The sequence below is a fragment of the Clinocottus analis genome, unplaced genomic scaffold, assembly GCF_023055335.1.
Source record: "Clinocottus analis isolate CAN_PGR_092001 unplaced genomic scaffold, fCliAna1.0.p SCAF_251, whole genome shotgun sequence".
NCBI classification, from domain to species: domain Eukaryota; kingdom Metazoa; phylum Chordata; class Actinopteri; order Perciformes; family Cottidae; genus Clinocottus; species Clinocottus analis.
In genome coordinates this window covers 1-19,323 of record NW_027175989.1, presented here as the reverse complement: position 1 = coordinate 19,323, position 19,323 = coordinate 1, and the positions used below count along the sequence as shown (strand labels likewise).

General features: G+C 40.0%; 1 protein-coding gene across 4 annotated transcripts; it reads left to right on the top strand.

The window, feature by feature from the left end:
- The first annotated feature begins 1,365 nt into the window (after nucleotides 1-1,365).
- On the top strand, nucleotides 1,366-17,744 carry LOC137794778 (tropomyosin beta chain). Of its 4 annotated transcripts, none has more exons than XM_068591792.1 (9): nucleotides 1,366-1,625; nucleotides 5,387-5,512; nucleotides 8,851-8,984; nucleotides 9,491-9,608; nucleotides 9,992-10,062; nucleotides 12,903-12,978; nucleotides 14,230-14,292; nucleotides 14,403-14,472; nucleotides 17,381-17,744. In XM_068591792.1, exons 1-9 carry the CDS (start codon nucleotides 1,512-1,514, stop codon nucleotides 17,461-17,463), a joined length of 855 nt encoding a protein of 284 aa, XP_068447893.1. In that variant the 5' UTR covers nucleotides 1,366-1,511; the 3' UTR covers nucleotides 17,464-17,744. The 4 variants fall into 4 exon arrangements, with proteins under 4 accessions (XP_068447893.1, XP_068447892.1, XP_068447895.1 ...); XM_068591791.1 differs by lacking the exon at nucleotides 12,903-12,978 and adding an exon at nucleotides 11,708-11,783; XM_068591794.1 differs by lacking the exons at nucleotides 1,366-1,625; nucleotides 5,387-5,512 and adding an exon at nucleotides 7,506-7,728.
- The last annotated feature ends 1,579 nt before the right edge of the window (nucleotides 17,745-19,323 follow it).

Sequence of the window (19,323 nt, the reverse complement as noted above, 5' to 3'; positions counted from 1 at the left end):
GTCAGCGGTTTTAAAGCCTCACATTTTGTCTGTATGGCTATCTGTTTTTTTGGAACCAGTGAACAGAAGTTACCATTTGTAGACTGTGGAGGAGTGTCACAGAGATGCCGTACACGGCTCTGGTAGAGACCTGTCAATCCCAGTAAGCCCTAAAGCATCTCCTGCTTGACTTTGAAGTCTAAATGACCATAATTTACTAAATGAACATCATTTTGTTTTGAAGAAGACTTGAAACTATAGATTAATACCATGAACTTATGTTTACAATGTTTACTGGGGGAATAAATCAAGAGACAAGTACAGTCATTCTCTCAAAGACTTCTATACAACCAGACTTTAAAAAAAAAAAAAAAACATAAGTTGCTGCCTGAGTAGAATCCAGTGAATTCCTAAACAGATGATAACAAGAATGAAGAGAAAGAGAGACACCGTTTGAATTATAGTTTTTTTTTTTGAGCATATTGGAAGCATGTTTGCATCTTGAGGTAAGCAGGATTACACTCGGGGAGTGTGCGCCCCGCTCCCATCCCCTTTCATACCCTAACTGGCTCTGATTGGGCACACTTCATTCCAACAGCTCAAAAAATTGAAATTGCCATGACTAAGAAGAGGGAAAAAAGGCATTTTGGTTAAGGTTGTGTTCTATCTTCGGATTTAAAAAGTGCACTCAGATGTTTTAATACAAATGTAGCATCAAATTGTACTTAAAGTGCAAAAAGCAGGAATACTATGTGGAATGGCCCATTTAAAAATGTACATGGTATAATTGGATCATAATTATTGACGCATATATGTGTAAGTATCACCTAATGTTGCAGCTGGTGGGGCTCATTTGTACAAATGTATAGCTTATTGTAAATGATTAGCATATTATTAGTGCTGGGTTGATTCTATTTAAACAAACATAATTCTTACTTGAATTATATGTATAGTTTTATAATCTGAGTCTGAAAGACTTTTGGATAGTTCTCACTGAGATGTATTGGACTAGATTAATTGAGAAACACTAAACAAGAGTACATTGAAATGTTTTCTTATTTCCACTGAAATGAATTAAAATTGTAATTTGATTTAATGCAACTTGTTCTTTCTTGTTCAAGAGGAGGATTACTTTATGTCTGAATACTCATGGCCACGTTGAAGACTTATTCTATTTCCCTCAGGGTCCCCTTGTTCTCCATGGATGTGAGTGAGGCGCAGGACCACGAGTGATCCAGGTGGAGCTGACGCACCTGGATGTGATTTATTCACACGTGCTGAACACACAAGTCACGCGCACAGACTGGACAACTCTCGCTGCCTAAATATGGGCAACGTCCCCGAGCGAATCCTCACTGAAAAAAAGTGTAGGGGGCTCGTGCTGGTATTCCATCTTCAAACTCTCCCCGAGCCGCTCAGACAAGCCGCACGCGCGCTCCTGTCCACCTCCGTCTCTGCCGCAGACCTCTGTCTCTGTCCGGACTAACCGATTGCACTTCTCCTTCTGCTGAGAGTCCAACAACTGAAGAATCATGGAGGCCATCAAGAAGAAAATGCAGATGCTGAAGTTGGATAAGGAGAACGCGATAGACCGGGCAGAGCAGGCCGAGGGGGACAAGAAAGGAGCGGAGGACAAGTGCAAACAGGTAGAGCAACATCAAGCCGCTCCTCAGAGCGGCGCAGGGCTCTTCTTAACGACAAGGTCTTTTGAGAATTCATTTCGGATCTAAATCTTGTGGAATACATGTGTAAGATGCATTTATATAAGGGGTACTTAAAAAAAACACACATTAAATAAACTGCAACTTAAACAGACCAAAAAATAAAAGCAAGAGGAGGACAATGTTGGGCATGTCTGTATGTCAAGGTCACAAGACCTTTCAGCAGAGGTTAAGGTGTGTTGTGAGGCAGGATGGGACCATCGGGAGGGCCTCTATAGAAGAGGGCTGACTGAAGAACACTGAGGCTTGAAGCATGACTGTGTAACGACAGACCTCATTGAATTCATATGAAACACTTCATACTGGCTAAAGTTAACTAATGGCAACCTTTAGATGGATACCGTTCTGTATTTGTTTTTGCTTTTATTTTCCATGAGCTCCAGGATCACATATAGCCTCATCGGGTGGTGGCTTTTACGCTGATGAAGAAAATCCTTAAACTAAAAAATGCACAGGTGGTCAGTGGATGGTTTTGAGGTTATTCCAAACAATGCTTCACATATTAGTTTGTCCTGCAAAAGGCTGGCTACATTTTTATTTAATTTAAATAGTTGTATCCCTTGATTAGGGAGGGAGAGTATGAAAGGAAACTAGTAACGAGATGGTAAATGACATGCAGACTCAAACTGCTTTAACCGGGGCTCGCAAACGTGCACATACAATTTAAGAGACACTTGTCAAAATATTTTATGTTATGTGTTATATAAACATTTACTGGCCAATATAACATCATTGCCATCAATCATCCGTCTAATTAGGAATTAAGAGAGGATGAGAGCGAGAATAAACAGAAATATAGTTGTCTAAACACTAGTTGAATCCATTGTATGGATGTTGGCTTTCTGTCACAATTGATGAATGGCATCTTTGGAAAATATGTTGTGACCCCAATGGAAGCGTGTATATTGAAAATAAGATGGGGCCTATATGGAGCGTTAATATTGGAACCCTTTTTCACAGCTATGGATATCCACACAACTGTGGAGGCACAGATGTATTAACAAAGAAATGTCTCTCCCAGAAGGAGGAAGAGAGAGCTGTAACGCAATCCTCATGATCCTAAACACAGTTATTCAAATGTTATGATCAATTGAGTCTATTGCAGCTGTATGAATTCAAGACAAATTCATACAGTCGGATATTAATACACCTTTAAATAGACACTTTAAAACAAGACGCACCACCTCAGGTGTTTGGTAAGCTGAATATAGACAACTTGTAATAATAAATGGACAAAAATGGACAACATCAAAAGTGTTGCGCTGAAGTTATGGATTTTTGCGCAGGGTTGTCTCCCTCCTTACTTTTTTATTTCAAATAATTCTAAGTCATTTCAATTTCACCAGAGCCATTTAGTGCCTCTGTATCCTGTAGCGCCAGCAAGCCAAGTGTGGCAAAAAGTAAAGCCTCTGATGATGTGTTGTGATTGGCATGGTGATATTGCAAGTAGTCGTCATCAAAATCAGGTTGTTTGAATAACTTTTTTTCTTTTCTTTTTAATTATCTGAATAAATGGAATCAAAAATAATTATAAAGATATATTTAAAAATATATATAACCATTTGGCAGTACCACCGTAGCCCATTAGGTGGCGCCCTGAGGCCCACCAGTAGTTGAAGACTCTTTCTGTCTTTGTGCTACCCCTCATCCTGTGTGAATGAACCTCCTCCCTGTCGGTTCCTCTCAAGGAAATACCAAACTGCAACGGTCAATGTAATCAATAACTAGAGGCTTCTGCTATTTCATACAAATAAGAATTTAAGTCAAGAAACCAAAGCAATTAATATTGAGCTTCAAAATAATATTTTTAGGACCAACTGAGGTCTGAACTCGTCATCCTCTCATGTCTCAAAGCCCGTGCAGACTTGATGTGAGGGTTGGTGATTTAATGCAAAGTCTGCTAGTTCTCAGTTTGTAGGATGGAAATCGCTGTACATCCACAATCTTCTGCCAAACCCAGCTACAGTTTCCAGCTGTGACCCGAGGAATGAGTCAGGGCTTATTGTGTTTCAGCTGAAGAACACAGTGATATCCCTTTATGGTCGAGGGAGCGTTTCTCCTCTGTAATTTAAGAGATCACACAGCAGTAAATGAATAGATAGCAGCTATTCAACATATGCAACTGTGCACATAGCATTTGTTCCCATGGGGATCCCGGCTCTCAGCTAATATAATGCCTGCACAATCACTTCTCTCTCCATAGGAGCACTGAACACTGGCATGTCTATTTCTGTGTTCCCTCTAAAGTTCCCCCACCTTCTTTGAATCGTTGATCCTCTCAGAAAGACGGTCAAGGCTGTTGGTTCGGGAGTTGCCACAATGTCGACTGAAGGATCAGGACTGTGCTATTTGTGACTGAGAGGCCCTACATGGCTACGGGCTGGGACCGACTGTCAGAAGTGTTAAGAAAGGACATTGTGGTCAGGCCACATCACTGTCATTTACAATTGGCTTTTTATAGTCCTAGAAGCTGTTGTTGCAAATGAAGACTTACTGAAACAATCTTTGCAAATGACTCATAGGGTAACAAAAGCCTGAAGCCCAAAAATGGAAGGGACTCATTTAGTTGTAAACAAGAAATTCTTCAGCAGTCTGCTTGCTAGATTGATTTTTTCTGTAATGGGATCATGAATATGCTCCACTGATTTCATGACAATCTGCTGATCACCATTAGAGTGTCCCAGATAGTTGGACTTCATGAAAATATGTCTCTCATATATTGAGATGTATTGTGTATGATTTGGTTTGAGGTGGGGAAGGTAATGCTACACATGAAGAATAATTAATGACAGGTGAATAGGTGAAAAACATATCTTCCATTACATCTTGCTCTCGTCCACATGATGATGAAAAATGGCTGATTATTAAATAAAGACAATTGTGACCTAAAGCTTGAGAACAGATGTTTTGAACCCCCAACAGCTAAAATTGATCAATGTCTGTATTTTGATTATATTTAACTTCATTTCAATAAGATTTTCATGTTCCCAATTTTGACTTTTCCCAAAAGTCTGTAATGTAGCACTTCCTATTGTTAAAATGCTGATTATGACGGACGCTCGTTTCTTACTGCGCTTGTCATGTTTGAAATTAAATTTTATAACACAAAATCGCGACTCGTCCTCAGAGGGCTTTGCAATGTGTATACACATCTTTGTGCGCATTTGTGAACTTATTGAGACTGTCATGACCCCATAATCCTCTGTCCCAGGAACGCCAATCGGTTCAGGAGAAAACTCTCCCCCAAAAACTTTAATGTGTAGAAAAAAAGAAAGAAACTTCAGGGAGAGCAACGTAGAAAGGATCCTCATAGAATTACAACAAAGTCAATACATTTGATATAAATGATACATAAAATGAGAGTAATAATAGCTGATAATTGATCCTAAACTAGCGACTGTATAGTCACACAGGCTCCAGACTTGAACATACATATTACCCAGCAATAATCATTGCAAATCTGCATGTGACAAAAATACCATAGAAAGTGAGAAAACACACACACACACACACACACACACACACACACACACACACACACACACACACACACACACACACACACACACACACACACTAGCATTCAGGAGCAACCTCTGAGCAGGGTTTGATGAGATATCGTGTTTGTATCTGTAGTATTTGACATGTTGTATTTGTGTGTATGTGTACTGTGTGTTTGCCTGTAGCTGGAGGAGGAGTTGCTGGGTCTGCAGAAGAAGCTGAAAGGAGTGGAGGATGAGCTGGACAAATACTCAGAGTCACTGAAGGATGCCCAGGAGAAGCTGGAGCAAGCAGAGAAAAAAGCAACAGATGTGAGTGAAGGGAGCTGATGCCGTTGGTCACATTACTGCAAGGAGGCAATTACATCAGGGACAAAGTCCCTTGTAGTCCCTCACACCAGAACATTCACAGGAACACGGGTTCCATGTCGTTGAAGATATGTGCTGACCATGTTTCATTTGCTGCTCAAACTGTTTTTCTTTCAGGTGTTGTAAAAGAAAAGTAGCATCAGGCTGTTTAACATGAATTACTGCACACTGTTCACTGTTGTAAATTCTGACCATCAGTGACATTACCAGTGTTATAAAGTAATAGTGTCAAGTATTAACTCCTTCTGCATTTCAAATATGCACAGAGCAGTTTGTTGACGTCAGTCAAACTTTACACTCCCACGTCTCATGTCCAATAATTTAATTCTGACCTTCAGGTCACATTGTAAAGCAGGTCGAGCTAAATCTTGAAAGTGTCATCATTAGTTTCTGACGCTGAGTAGCCGTCTCACCGCTGACAGCAGCAGCCAGAAGCAGTATTAAATCTGTCATGTGCAGTATCCGATTCCACCAACATATCATAAAGCTTTTTAGCACCTTGAGACCAACGCCATCTATTCTGACTAATCTGGGGAGCTTGGCGTGGAGGATTTGGTTTCTTGATTCCTCGCTCGCCACCAGCCTGTGCAGATGCTGCTGTACTGACACACAAGTGGGACCCCTTGAGGTCACACTGTGAAGATAAAAGTGTTTAGTAAAATATTGCTGCAGCATTGCAGCATGACATATGTATTATAGATCAATATTAATCTTAAGTATACAAAAGTATTCTAGAACTGGCATTCTCCTTTTTTTACACAACATTGAAGTGCATACTGAACAGGGACATACAAGGTGTCATGTGTCATTAACTTTAATACAACAGAGGAGTTTCCCCCTGACGGCCACTAGAAAGAATGCAAGTTCAAGACACTTTGGCTTCACTTTTCGGAAACGGATGTTGTCTCAATGTAGAACAGCTAACCAACTGGTAACATTTTGTAAATCTAATTGGTCTTCTTGGGCAGATCTTCCTCTCGGTCTGTGGCTGACCCCAACAAGCCTCTCTAAAACCTTCTAAATAAAAAGTACAATGTCTGTTAGTGTATCTAACTGAGGGGATGCAATCTTCTCAGTGCAAAAAGAGTCTCTTCAAAATCCTCAACTTCGCTTTCTGCCGAGCTACACTGCACCATCTTTAACTTCTATTTGTGCAAATGTTCATTCGACTTTCTACCAAGACTCGGTCAGTGTAATGTTCGTGGTATATGTTACCTCTCAGCTTACTGTGCTGAGCAGTACGGCATTCAGTCCAGCTACTGGTTTGGATCAGCAATAAGAGGAACACACTACAGAGAACATTACTGGAGCCAGTCTGCCCTCCATCCAAGACAAATACTCCTCCAGAGTCAAGAAACATCACTGCAGACCCTTCACCCCCTGAACACAGCCTGTTCCAGCTTCTTCCCTCATGGTGGCTGCAGAACACTGAACGCTGGAACAACCAGACACAAGAAGAGTTTCTTCCTGCAGGCCGCCACTCTGAGCACAAACCAAACCTCAGTTGGAAAGTTCAAGATCCATTTTCACCCATTATAGGCAATATTCGTTTACAGTTTAAAATGCACACTTTCTTTTTACTTGCAAGCCTACATATAATCTGATGCTGTCAATATGATTCCTATGCTTTTATCTTCACATGTAGCATACTGTATACAGTCCATGTATACCCATGCCATACTTATTACTTTGCACACTATAAGTATTGTTTACAACTTACAGAACTCTTGAATTATATGCATTATATATATATATATATATATATATATATATATATATATATATATATATATATATATATATATATATATATAGTTAAAATAATTCTTTTATTTAATGCAAATTAGTTATTCAAACGGATTCAAATGATCTCGAATGCGATTGATGACTTTTCAAAATAAGAGGCTTACTGACCACTGCTTTATTTTGAAATCGTTTCCGGAAAAATGGTTACGTTGAACGTCCTCTGACGCCGTTGCCACGGAAACACCGTGACACCTGAAGGAGCAAAGTTGGGTGTTCACAGGATGGCGACTTTAGCCTCTATGGACGCGGTCAGGAGGAAAATCCAGACGCTGCAGCAAGTGGCGTTCGAGGCGGAGGACCGAGTGGAGCTGCTGCAGGAGGAGGCGGACATGGAGAGGCATGGCAGAGAGAGGGTAACGCACCTCGACACCGGGGACTACGGAGTTCATTGCGTCACTTGTAGTTCCTCAAGTAGTTCCTTCAGCGTAAACGAATCGGAGATGTAACCTTCGGAGGAGAATTAAGGACACGTGAAAATGTATTCGCGTTCTGAGCTCAGTCAGTAATCTGAAATCAAGTCAGATTTTTTTTTATATATATATCCTGGTTTTAGTCATGAAATGTTGGATGTTTTAATGATATATGTATATACACAACCCACTTTTTAAAAGCCTTCCTAAAACAGGAATGGGAATAGGAATGGCTTTGCTGTATTTAAGTGCTCCTGAAGGGGAGATTTCTGAAGAGTTATGTTTAATAAAAACACATGATGAATTATCGAAAGGGAACTTTTATAGACTTTATTAGAACTAAAGACGCAAATAGGCAAAATAGTAACCACATGTGTATGTTGGATGTTTTTTCCACTAATCAGGAAGAAGACATCTTCTGGAAGCAAAATAAACCAAAACTTAGAAATTGATTAACCCTCTTCTGGAACCACTGTATACGATAACAACACTAAAACAAATCTTCATGAAATGTAAAATTGCATTAATTATCCTGCAACTTTAGTCAGACGAATGTGTCCTCCAGGTGCCCTCTCCTTATCGTCTCATCTGTGATACTTCTGGACTGACATTTTTCTCTTCCTTCTTCTTCTGAAGCAACGGGTCAAAGGGCTGGCTGGTTCTCAATTGATTGAAGCTGGTTAAATAAAGGTCAAATAAAAATGTAAAAGTGTCCCAGATGTTCAAGGTGGTTTTACCTGGACTGGTCACATGTTAGCCACTTAAATCAAGCATGAAGGTCTCCCGTAAATTCATCCATATTGATATTTGGATGCATACTTTAATCATTATTCTCTTTTTGATGGCAAGAATACACATCAAACACAACCGAGACTGTTGTACTGATTATGTTTTTAAATTGTTAAATCTGTCTGCTGCTATATATGCAGTTATCTTTGTCATTGTGGCTATAATGTGACTTCTTCAGGCACTGATCTACAAAATGTTGTGTGTGTGTGTGTGTGTGTGTGTGTGTGTGTGTGTGTGTGTGTGTGTGTGTGTGTGTGTGTGTGTGTGTCGCTACAGGCTGAGGCAGAAGTGGCATCTCTAAACAGGCGCATTCAGCTGGTGGAGGAGGAGTTGGACCGAGCTCAGGAGAGACTGGCTACTGCTCTGCAGAAGCTGGAAGAGGCTGAGAAAGCTGCAGATGAGAGCGAGAGGTGAAGAGATTCATGTCACTCGAACGATTGAATGATTAAAGCTTGTGTTTCACTTGGTTGCTGGCCTGGGTTAAACTGCCAAAGCGCTCCAGGATAAAAATGTTGACAGTACTTTGTGTGCAAAAGAGGCTAAAGTTGCAATGTTCTCTATCTGCGCTGGAGCTGATGGGTATTTACACAGACCAGGATGTTCTCCACAAGCCCTGCTGCTATCAAGGCACAATGACTATGGTGACAATTTTCCCATGACACTGAGGTAGTAGGTACATCCCAAATTAGATTTTTAAAAGAAAAGTCAACTTCTTCTGGGATATTCTGTCAGATTGAGGAACTTTCTCTGCAGTAAAAGAAGACAACATCGTTTCACAATTGTCATTACGTGTAGGAGAGACTCTTGAACACTTACTGAATACAATTGAGATCTAAAACATGTAAAAAGATGTTACATTGTGATAGTGAGTCACATAAGAACAGTTGTCTGACCGACTGTTTCCCTTGTCCCTCAGAGGAATGAAGGTCATAGAGAACAGAGCATCAAAAGATGAGGAGAAAATGGAGATCCAGGAGATGCAGCTGAAGGAGGCCAAACACATCGCTGAGGAGGCTGACCGCAAATATGAAGAGGTGAGGGAGTCGCTGTTTTTTGAAAAAGTAGTCAGAGGTATAGGTGTTTGTTGTCATTACAGACCAGCAGACAGAAACAGATGATATATCTGATCAAATGTCAAGATTTACCTGTGGTCGAAAAAACATTATGATGTAACTTTACCAAGGACAAAAACACCAAACGTTATAGAGTTCAAAGTAATAAACTTAAAGTATAATTTATTTCATTCATTACAACTTGGACTTGGATTCGGCTTCACAGCTCAGACTTGAGATGAACGCATCTCTAAATATAGTACATCATCTTCACAATTAGTACATTATGTAATTGTAACAACAGTCAGTGTACAGACAGATCCTCTGTGTAAACAGAGTGTGTGCTGACTGCTGATTATCTGCAGGTTGCACGTAAACTGGTCATCCTGGAGGGTGATCTGGAGCGCTCAGAGGAGCGTGCCGAGGTGGCCGAGGCGTAAGTCAACACCTGCACCATGAAAACTCACACCGACACAGGAGCCACTGTCCATAATTCATGTTGCCATAGTAGAGATCCTGTGATCACTACTACGACGACATGTGATCTTACGCATTCCCTTGTAATTGACAAATGTCTTATTTTACCACAAGATAATCCTCTATAAATGGGTTGTACCAACAAGAATTAATTTAATCTACGATAAATTCAAATTAGTTTCACAAAACTAGATTAAAAATAACTAAATCCAGATTTAAAATGAAGCAGAGCTCTGTTGCGCCATTGTTTAAAGCACAATTAAATAGTAATCTGTATGGAGATTGTTGTTCACCCAAATAAAAATAAATACATGAATTTTTGCGTGCTGTCAGACCTAGAAGATATTTATCCCTGTTTCCTTTTTAAGAAAAACTAAACGCAGAACAATAGATAAGAAAGCCAACCCCTGCTCATCCGCTGTAGAAATGCCGGAAATAAAAAGTATGAATGCCACGTCTCATTCTCGTCTCAACATAGCAAGCTTAAGGATTAATATCGATGAAATCATATCGGCAAGAGCGTCAGAAATATATGTATATATATGTATAAATATATATTTATGTATAAATATATATTTATATATATATATATATATATATAATATATATATATATATATATATATATATATATATATATATATATATATATATATATATATATATATGTGTAAATAATTAGCTTGCTAAAAAGTCAGTTAGTTAGCTGGACGTAACTCATCATGGTTCGACAGAGGAGCTCAAATTTCTCCTCCTTTGAGAAAAATGTGGCTGAATTAAAATAATAAATGTGGCCAAAGACTGGAAGGTAAAACAACAGTAAGGAACACTGACTGATGGTCCAATCTTTCTGTTCAGCTCCAGAACAGTTTTCTTTCATAAAACTTACTTTATTGAGTTCATCCTTTCACTTTCTTCAATGCACTTAATAATGGTGTTCAATCCATCTCTAAAAGGCAGCCATTTTAAAAAGTTAAACCTCCTCAAGTGTTAACTTTAAAGTTAATACTGGATTACAGTTTAAATAGTAGTTCCAAGTTCAGGTGCAACAAAATACAAATTCAGTATAGAGTATAGATTTTTAATTATGAGATAGTTTTTCATTTTGGTGTAACATGATTTAAAGGTAAATGATGATTTAGTCCTTGTTGGAGCAACTCAGCCTCAGTGTTTGTATTGACGGGAAGTGTAAGTGCTGCATGATTGTCTCAACAACTGCAACTAATGATTGTTTTTTTATTAATCTACTAATTATTTTTTACAATAAATTGATTAACTATTTAGAGTCAAATAGCTTAATCTATCCTCAGATTGAATGTTACGTTTGACAGTTTGCTTTATAAATAACCAAAACCTTGAAGCAAGTATACAAATGGTTGACAATTTATTTTCCCGTTAACCGACTAATTGACTATTCACTCAATCGTGTGAGAATCCCAAGCTGCAGGACATGTGGAATACAGACATACCTGGGTGTGTGTTTATACATCATGCATGCCTGAACACACCACCACCACCTGTATGGGACTTGTTACTGTTTGTTCTTGTTTTATGGCCTGCCCACTGACCCCTCTCACCCCCGACCTCCCCGACTAACCCCTTCAGAAGAGTGAGGGAGCTGGAGGAGGAGCTCAGACTAATGGACCAGAATATGAAGTCCATGATGTGCGGAGAGGAAGAGGTACTTACTGTACGAACCAACAAGGGTCTAATTCTGCTCCTCTGACCTGCAGCCTCTAAACTCCTCTCTCTGTTTTCTGTCTGGCTTGCACTTAGACTTGAGCATGTCCTTCAAGCAGTCCTAAAAGTATTATGACTGCTGATATTCTATGTTTTTTTTTCTTGTGAACAAATCCCATGAAAAGACCAAAACCAATGATGAATTGCAAAGGTTTGGTTATCATGAAGGGGGTGGCACAATGAATTTCAAGTTAAAAAACAAAACAGCAAAAATTCCCTGTTGGAATCAAGCCAAGAACATAGTTGTCACATAGTTCTCAAAAAACATGTATGTCATTAATTGTTAATCTGTAAATGAAAACGGTTTAGGAAAATGTTTGTTTATTCACCATTTCCTATGAGCCAAGACTACTGTGACCTAAGCAGCATCACTTGTTAGTGGAGGCTGCGCTGATGCGCTGGTACATTTTCATGAGAGCTAGAGTTTTTATGTATGCTTGCAAAGTAATCATTGTTTGAGTTTAATATTTAATAACAAGTACTGTAATGGATGTTCATTTGTATGGACAGTAAAGTCTAGGAAAACTTGAAACACAGATGAAAGAAATAGTGACTGGGAGATTGCAATGTGTTACAGAAGTGTAGTAGAGGCCAGACAGGAAGTGATGTCATGACTCTTAAAAACTCACTGTGCCTCTCTGGCCCAGTTGAGTCAGTCCCACAAACAGCATCCTGCAGCCACTAATACTCACTGGAGCACTACATACGGATTATTCTGCTGCTGGTAAATAGTCCCCAATAGAAAACATTATCTACACCGTTTTGAGTAATGTTTGATGAAAACTACTGGGTTAGAAATAAAACTGACTTATTTTTTCAATATGTGATTCATCTTTTGGCTGACATTCTGTAATCCAAAACTTAAAAGCCTCCTTTGCCTTCTTACTTAGAGTCAGATGTGAACAGAGAGGTTTCATGACAAAAATCCATTTGTTGTCTCTAAGTAAGAAGTTAATACAAATGTTGGAGTGGTCCTTCAGACAATGTCAGGGTCTGCTTTCCTACCTTTCAAATCACTACTTTTTCTTCTCTTGCTTTTCCTGTCCCTTGCCTTGCTCAGTAAATCAGGTGACCTTGAGGAAGAGTTGAAAAATGTCACCAACAACTTGAAGTCACTGGAAGCCCAGGCTGAGAAGGTACAGTAGGAGCTGAGGGTCATTCAGCCATCGGACCCGCCAGTCAAAACAAAACTACAGACATTAACAAATTCAAACACAAAACAGTGATAGGACTCTATGTCCACTTAACAACTTATGACCCAACGTAGGAGACTTGGAGACCTAGACTGTATATAAGAAGTGGAAGTAGTCATTGGGTCCTCACCCATTGGTTTGTGGACTAATGTTGTGAAGTCTTGAGTTTGGCGATTTTGTATGTCGCCAACTTTTTGCGACCAGTAAATGGAAGTGACCTTATTTAGTCAAGCGAGAAGTCCTTTTCTCCTAAATGTCTATACAACCAGAGGAGTCTTCTAACCCCAACCCTCATGGACATGAGAAAGAAATGCAAGTTTAGGACACTTAACTTTTCAGAACCATAGTTTGCTGCCGGTTAGAGACTTAAGAAACAGAGTTCAGAGGAGGAAGAACCTTTTAACAAATGAAGCCGTGGCTGGGGTGAAAATAGCCCATGTTTTTCTTAGGAAGGTTTCTAACTGAGTAAAATGACCCAGAAGTGTCTTTCTGTCAGCCATGATACAAGCTTTTCAAATTCTCTAAATGCTAAGGGGTATTTTATTATCCCCTATAGCATAGGATACACCAAATGGTAAATGGCTCTATCTCTTTTCTAGTTGTCCGACCACTCAAAGATTGTCATCATTCACCCTTTCATACACTGATGGGAGCGGCAACCATACAAGGTGTCATGTGCCCATCAGGACAATCTAACAGTCATACACATTCACACACTGTAGTCACAGCTACGGGAACAATTTGCAAAGTCTTAATATCTTGAAATGACTATGAAGACTATGAAGAAGCACCTCACAGCAAAACATTTAATAATGAATTGACCATAACTTTAAGATTTACAATAAAAAATAATAATATTTATTTATCATACAATGTTTTGTTAAACAACCTTATGGGTTTTTCAAAGAAGATTCAATCATGTTTTTAGAAAGGACAATGCTCTGTGATAGTAACTTGCATGAGGGGCTACAAACTGTGTTTAAAGTATCATCACAAGGTCCAAATGCCTTACAACTGTCTTCATATTTCACTGTTTAATTATGTGTTTCACACCTAATAGTTATCCTTGCTTCTCTTAAACAATAATTGTGATACAGCAATATGAGATTTATCATCCTTTTATGAAGTATGTTTTCTTTTAGTGGTTAATATGTTGTATATGCATTTTAATTCCTTTGTCTATTTGGATTTTAGTACTCACAAAAGGAGGACAAATATGAGGAAGAAATCAAAGTTCTTACTGACAAACTGAAAGAGGTGAGATTCTTTCTTTTACATTGTTGCTGTTTCTGTTGCTTATGCCATATGGAGTTTATAAATCATGTCAACAAGTGCATTGACACATGTTGTGCTGTGGTTTGTGTCAGGCTGAGACCCGTGCAGAGTTTGCAGAGAGGTCTGTGGCCAAGCTGGAGAAGACCATCGATGACTTGGAAGGTATTCAACATACTCACCTGTGTAACATGCCTGCTCTCTGTCATGCAGTGAATGTTAAAATAACAAACCTCCTCGCTAGTTCCAGTTCTGCTGTTGGAACTAAATTGTTGACCGATTGTTGACTGATGAAGCCAAATCAAAATAATTGCATGTGTATGGTTATTCAGCTTGAGCGTTAACTTAGTGTGTAAAAACACTGTGATCACCAGATGCTCAGTTAGGGTCATCCTTCAATCAGAGGATCAGCGGTTTGATCCCCGGCTCCGTCCATATCGTTGTGTCCTTGGGCAATCCACTTCACCCCGAGTTGCCCTCATCCTGGTTGGCAGGTGGCACCATATACTGCTGCCATTAGTGAGTGAATGGGTGAATGATGACAAGTAATGTAAAAGAGCTTTGTGTGTGTTAAAAAGACTAGAAAAGAGATGTACAAGTACAGTCCAATTAACATTAACATACTTAATGACGGAAGGATGACACAGATGCATTATGTCTGTGGTTTTTCCCCTTTGCGGACTAGTAGCCTTAATGAGCACAGTTATGTGAAGATCTGTAAAGGCAGCCAAAACATTCACTCATTCACACCCATCCACAAACTAATGGCACAACTTTTGGGAGCAATTTGGGATTACGTAGAGCCAAGAATCGGACCACCGATCTTCTGATTGAGAGAAAACTCGCTCTAACTACTGAGCCACAGTTGCCCTTTGGCGTAGCGAGTGGGGGCCGACAACTGAGAGGGATACACCTTTACTCATAGAAAAATTCTACATTGTGTCGTCTCCCCCCCTACTCCAATAAGAGCTGTAATTGGGTTAAGGGTGAAGGTCATGTAGTCTATGCCCCAACGTGACACTACGATCAACAGGTATACAGCATAAACCAGTTCACAAACCATAAATGCCACGTATAATAAGGCATGGAAGCACTCACTTCATATAGTATTTCCGCTGCTGAAGAGTGGGACGTTGATTATGTACTATAATGGACCCCATGCAGCCCATAATCCACGATGATTTCATGGATGTGCACCGCTTGACACATGGCTAAAAGTGCCAGATCAGGCAACGCTTCATTTACGTCCAGCACGTTTAACACTGAATGAGTCAGGGAAGACTCAGCTACATCTCAAAGATACAAACGGATGAAAGTGCAAGGAGAATTCCCTGTCATCCTTCTGAGGAGGACCATGTTAAAGCTCTGCCTTATGTTAACCATGTGTACCACATTCTGAGACAAACTGTGCACTGAGCCGAGTCTGTCAGATACTTCTCCTGCCTGGAAAATACCCTCAAGAAAAATAACTCTCAACCTAAAGGAGTTTAAGACTCAATGTGTTCGTCAGGGAATTTGGCTGTAGAGTTGCTGCCCTTCTGTTCTCTCCATTAGAAAGGCATTACAGTGAAACAGCGCGCTTTGATCACTCGTTATCTACTAACGTTTGAATTTAGGTTAACACAAGAGGGCGTGGGACACGAGACCTCTTTCCACACAAGTGCTGAAAAGCAGAAAATCTACTTGCGCCACACATTGTATTAGAAGGGGCTCTAGCGTTCTGGATAGTGCGCATCACGACAGGGGACAGCCCTAACCTCCATGGGGAGCAGGCTGTGCCATATTTATCTTTGGTCCTTTAGCAGGCATATTGCTTTCCGCCTGCTTGTAGTCTTCTCCGCCGCTGTGTGAAGGGTAAGGAAGCCATGTGAGGGTTGTCTCACCAAAAGTTGGCTGTGGAACTAAAAATTACAATGGCGTCAGAGTTCAAACCAAAAACCGGAGTTTGACACTGGTTGTGCTGGGATATCAACACTAATTTCCTCCGGAGGGTGAGAGGTGGATGATAATATTTTTTTTTATTTGTGAAAATGTGAAGAAGTGACTGGTGGTGCTGCGCGTTGGTGTGTGCAGTGGTCGAGCCTTGATGGAAAAGAAACTGGTCTTTAGAGGAAAGTGTGGCCCTTAAAAGTGCTGTAGTGTTTCCTTTTTCGCTGCCTCCTAAGAAGGATATCTCACCAAAGGAGGAGGCGCCACTGGACCATCTGCTTCAGGGACAGTTCACTTGACTAGATGCCACAAGTTACTGTGCAAAATTAGTTGTATATTTTTTCAACAATTCAAATTGATCTACTAGTTGTGGGATTTAGTTGCAGGTATTACAGTTTATATGTATTCTTTACTTTTTTTTCCATGTTATGCTACTATATACTTATCCTCCACTACCTAAAAAAGAAGCTATGTACTAAAATCACAAGTGAGTTTTAGAGGAAGGTTTTCATACAATATGACCAGCTTCTGAATCATCAATCTTCTGGTTTGTATGGATAAAAGTTAGGTCTGTCTTGACCTAACTTGACCTCAGTAAATACAATAACAGTGGAGTGATTATGGAGTGATTACAGCACATGGTATCGCTGCCAGTTGGATATCAGGTGGGGACCCATGCATGTGTGGAAGAGGTTAACCTGTTGGTTAACCTGGAGGTTAACCTTGTTGGCTGGAGGCACTCATTTCCTAAGGCTGTTTCAGGGGTGATGTGATTATGTTGTCTCTGACATGTGTTGTATATAGAACTGTTGCGTGTAGCAGTAATTGATAACTGCATGGCCTTGTTCGGTTTGAGTGTGTTTGAAACCAGACTATAGCGATCAGAGATGACATTATTTGTCTGAATGAGCTTGAAGTTGAATCTTGGTGAGCTGCAGTAACCAGCTGATGTGATGAAGATATTAACTCCAGAGACTCTTGTTCATTCTGTTTGAGGGTTTTTCAGTTTCGAATAATTTTCTTTTTCTTGTCTCTTTGCTTTTTCCATTTCCGTTCTGTGCATCTGTCTGTTTGGTCCCTTGTCTGTGTGTTTGTGTGTGTGTGTGTGTGTGTGTGTGTGTGTGTGTGTGTGTGTGTCCTCCAGATGAGGTCTATGCTCAGAAGCTGAAGGGCAAGGCTCTCAGCGAGGAGCTGGACCTGGCCCTCAACGACATGACTACACTGTAGCGGCGCTCTCACTTCCTCATTGCTCCTCCTTCCTGTCTGAACTATGTTTCTGCCTGCTTCTTGTTGTTTTGTTCCATTCCACAGTGGTATCAGGGGCTGGAAGATTCTAGAAATGCAATGTGCCGAATCCACCCACCCATGTTACACAGCACTAGTCTTTGTACAGGGCTAAGTTATTGCTCACCCAGTCACTGCTGTGTGTCTGCAGGTTCACTTAGTTAATGTCCTCTCTTTCATGAATATTTCCCTCTGTATTAAATTTATTAAAGCTCTCTCTACTTTTCTGTCTCCTTCCTGTCTTTCTAATTTGTTTACTTCTTTACTTAATATTCATAAGCAGTATATATGTATAATTAACAACTGCTTTGTTGCACACCATAATGTATGTGTATGTGTATCAGGGCCAATCAAGGCAATTTATTTTGTTTTATCGGTAGTGGCTATATTGAGATATTTAGTTTGCTCACTTACTTCGTTTTACGTCCGGTGTTTTTACTTTTAGCAATGCATTTAAGCAACTCTGGCAAAGGCTAGACCACAGCACCAACTATTGCAGGACACTTTTGAAGGGAGAGAGAAATCCCCACGAGACGGCGACAAGGCCAAAACAATTACAGAGAGTGAGGGAAAAAAACTTGATATGGTATCTTCAAAGCGACAAGACCTTTGACCAAAACAGAGATTTGACCTGGCAGAGCACGGAAGTTGATTGTCTACTGCTGCGTTAATTAGTTAGTTAAATATTTTTTAACACTTAAACTGATTTTTTGAGGTGTCTAAAATAGGATTTGCTGCTGCCACGTCCACAGCAGTGCATTGCTGTGCTCCTGAGCTTGCATTATTGCCTATTACTCCAAACTGAGGGCCTGCTGTCCGTCATCTACTGATAAATACCTTAACCTTACCTTAACTAAACATATATGGCTTTTATTCATTTAATATAATTGTAAACTGAATATATTTGTGTTTTGGATAATGAAAATAATAATTAATTGCAGTCCCAGTTTAATACCAAATCACATTGTTCTTTTTTTTTACAGGAAAGTTTTGTTAAATAATGTGTTATTAAAAAATGTAGTACAGTGTTAAAGATTATACAGGCCACGTTTTGAGAATGTAAGTTCCAAATACAACTATGGTTTTGTGAATATCTGGATGACTACTAGTGGCAGTAACCAAAGTGTCTGGACCTGGTATAGGCTACCACTGTGGTAGCCTAGACGAGGTATGGTATAAATACTATGTGGTAGTACCACATGGTATTAATACCTGTTATGAGAAGTTTGTTGGTTACCGGCATGACTGTCACACACAACTCTCTACTGGTCAACCTTGATGCCAAAAGTATAGCCCGTGCGAGCGTGCAAATACCTCAGTATATCTTGCAACCTGGATCTCCCCCCATGTCTCTGCACCATGAAGAAAACACAACAGTTTCAATACACCACTCTTGTGGAAGGAGCCCTTGAACTCTGCAGGGTCTCAACTTGATTCAAGCTCACTCTATGACGCGTACGATATCAGAGAGATCAGAGGGAATGTATAGAGAAGACCACTTGCCTAGGCGTTGGCAAGAGTATTCCAAGAAAAACAGAAGTGAGTCGTGCACTCTGAGGCGAATAGGCAGAGAGGAACACCATGCAGTAAGAATGTACAGACCCTCTACCACCGGAAATGAAAAACACACTGTGTTACTCAGAGCAGCACGAGTCCTTCTAACTGGTCTTTGCAGATTAAAGTACATGGGCACCTTAACGTTGATTGTCATAGTTTTCAACCAATCAGATCTTTAGTTTGACATGCTAGGCGTATTCTTTGACATGACAGGGCCAGCGGGATAGCCTGGAAGTACGTTAGCAT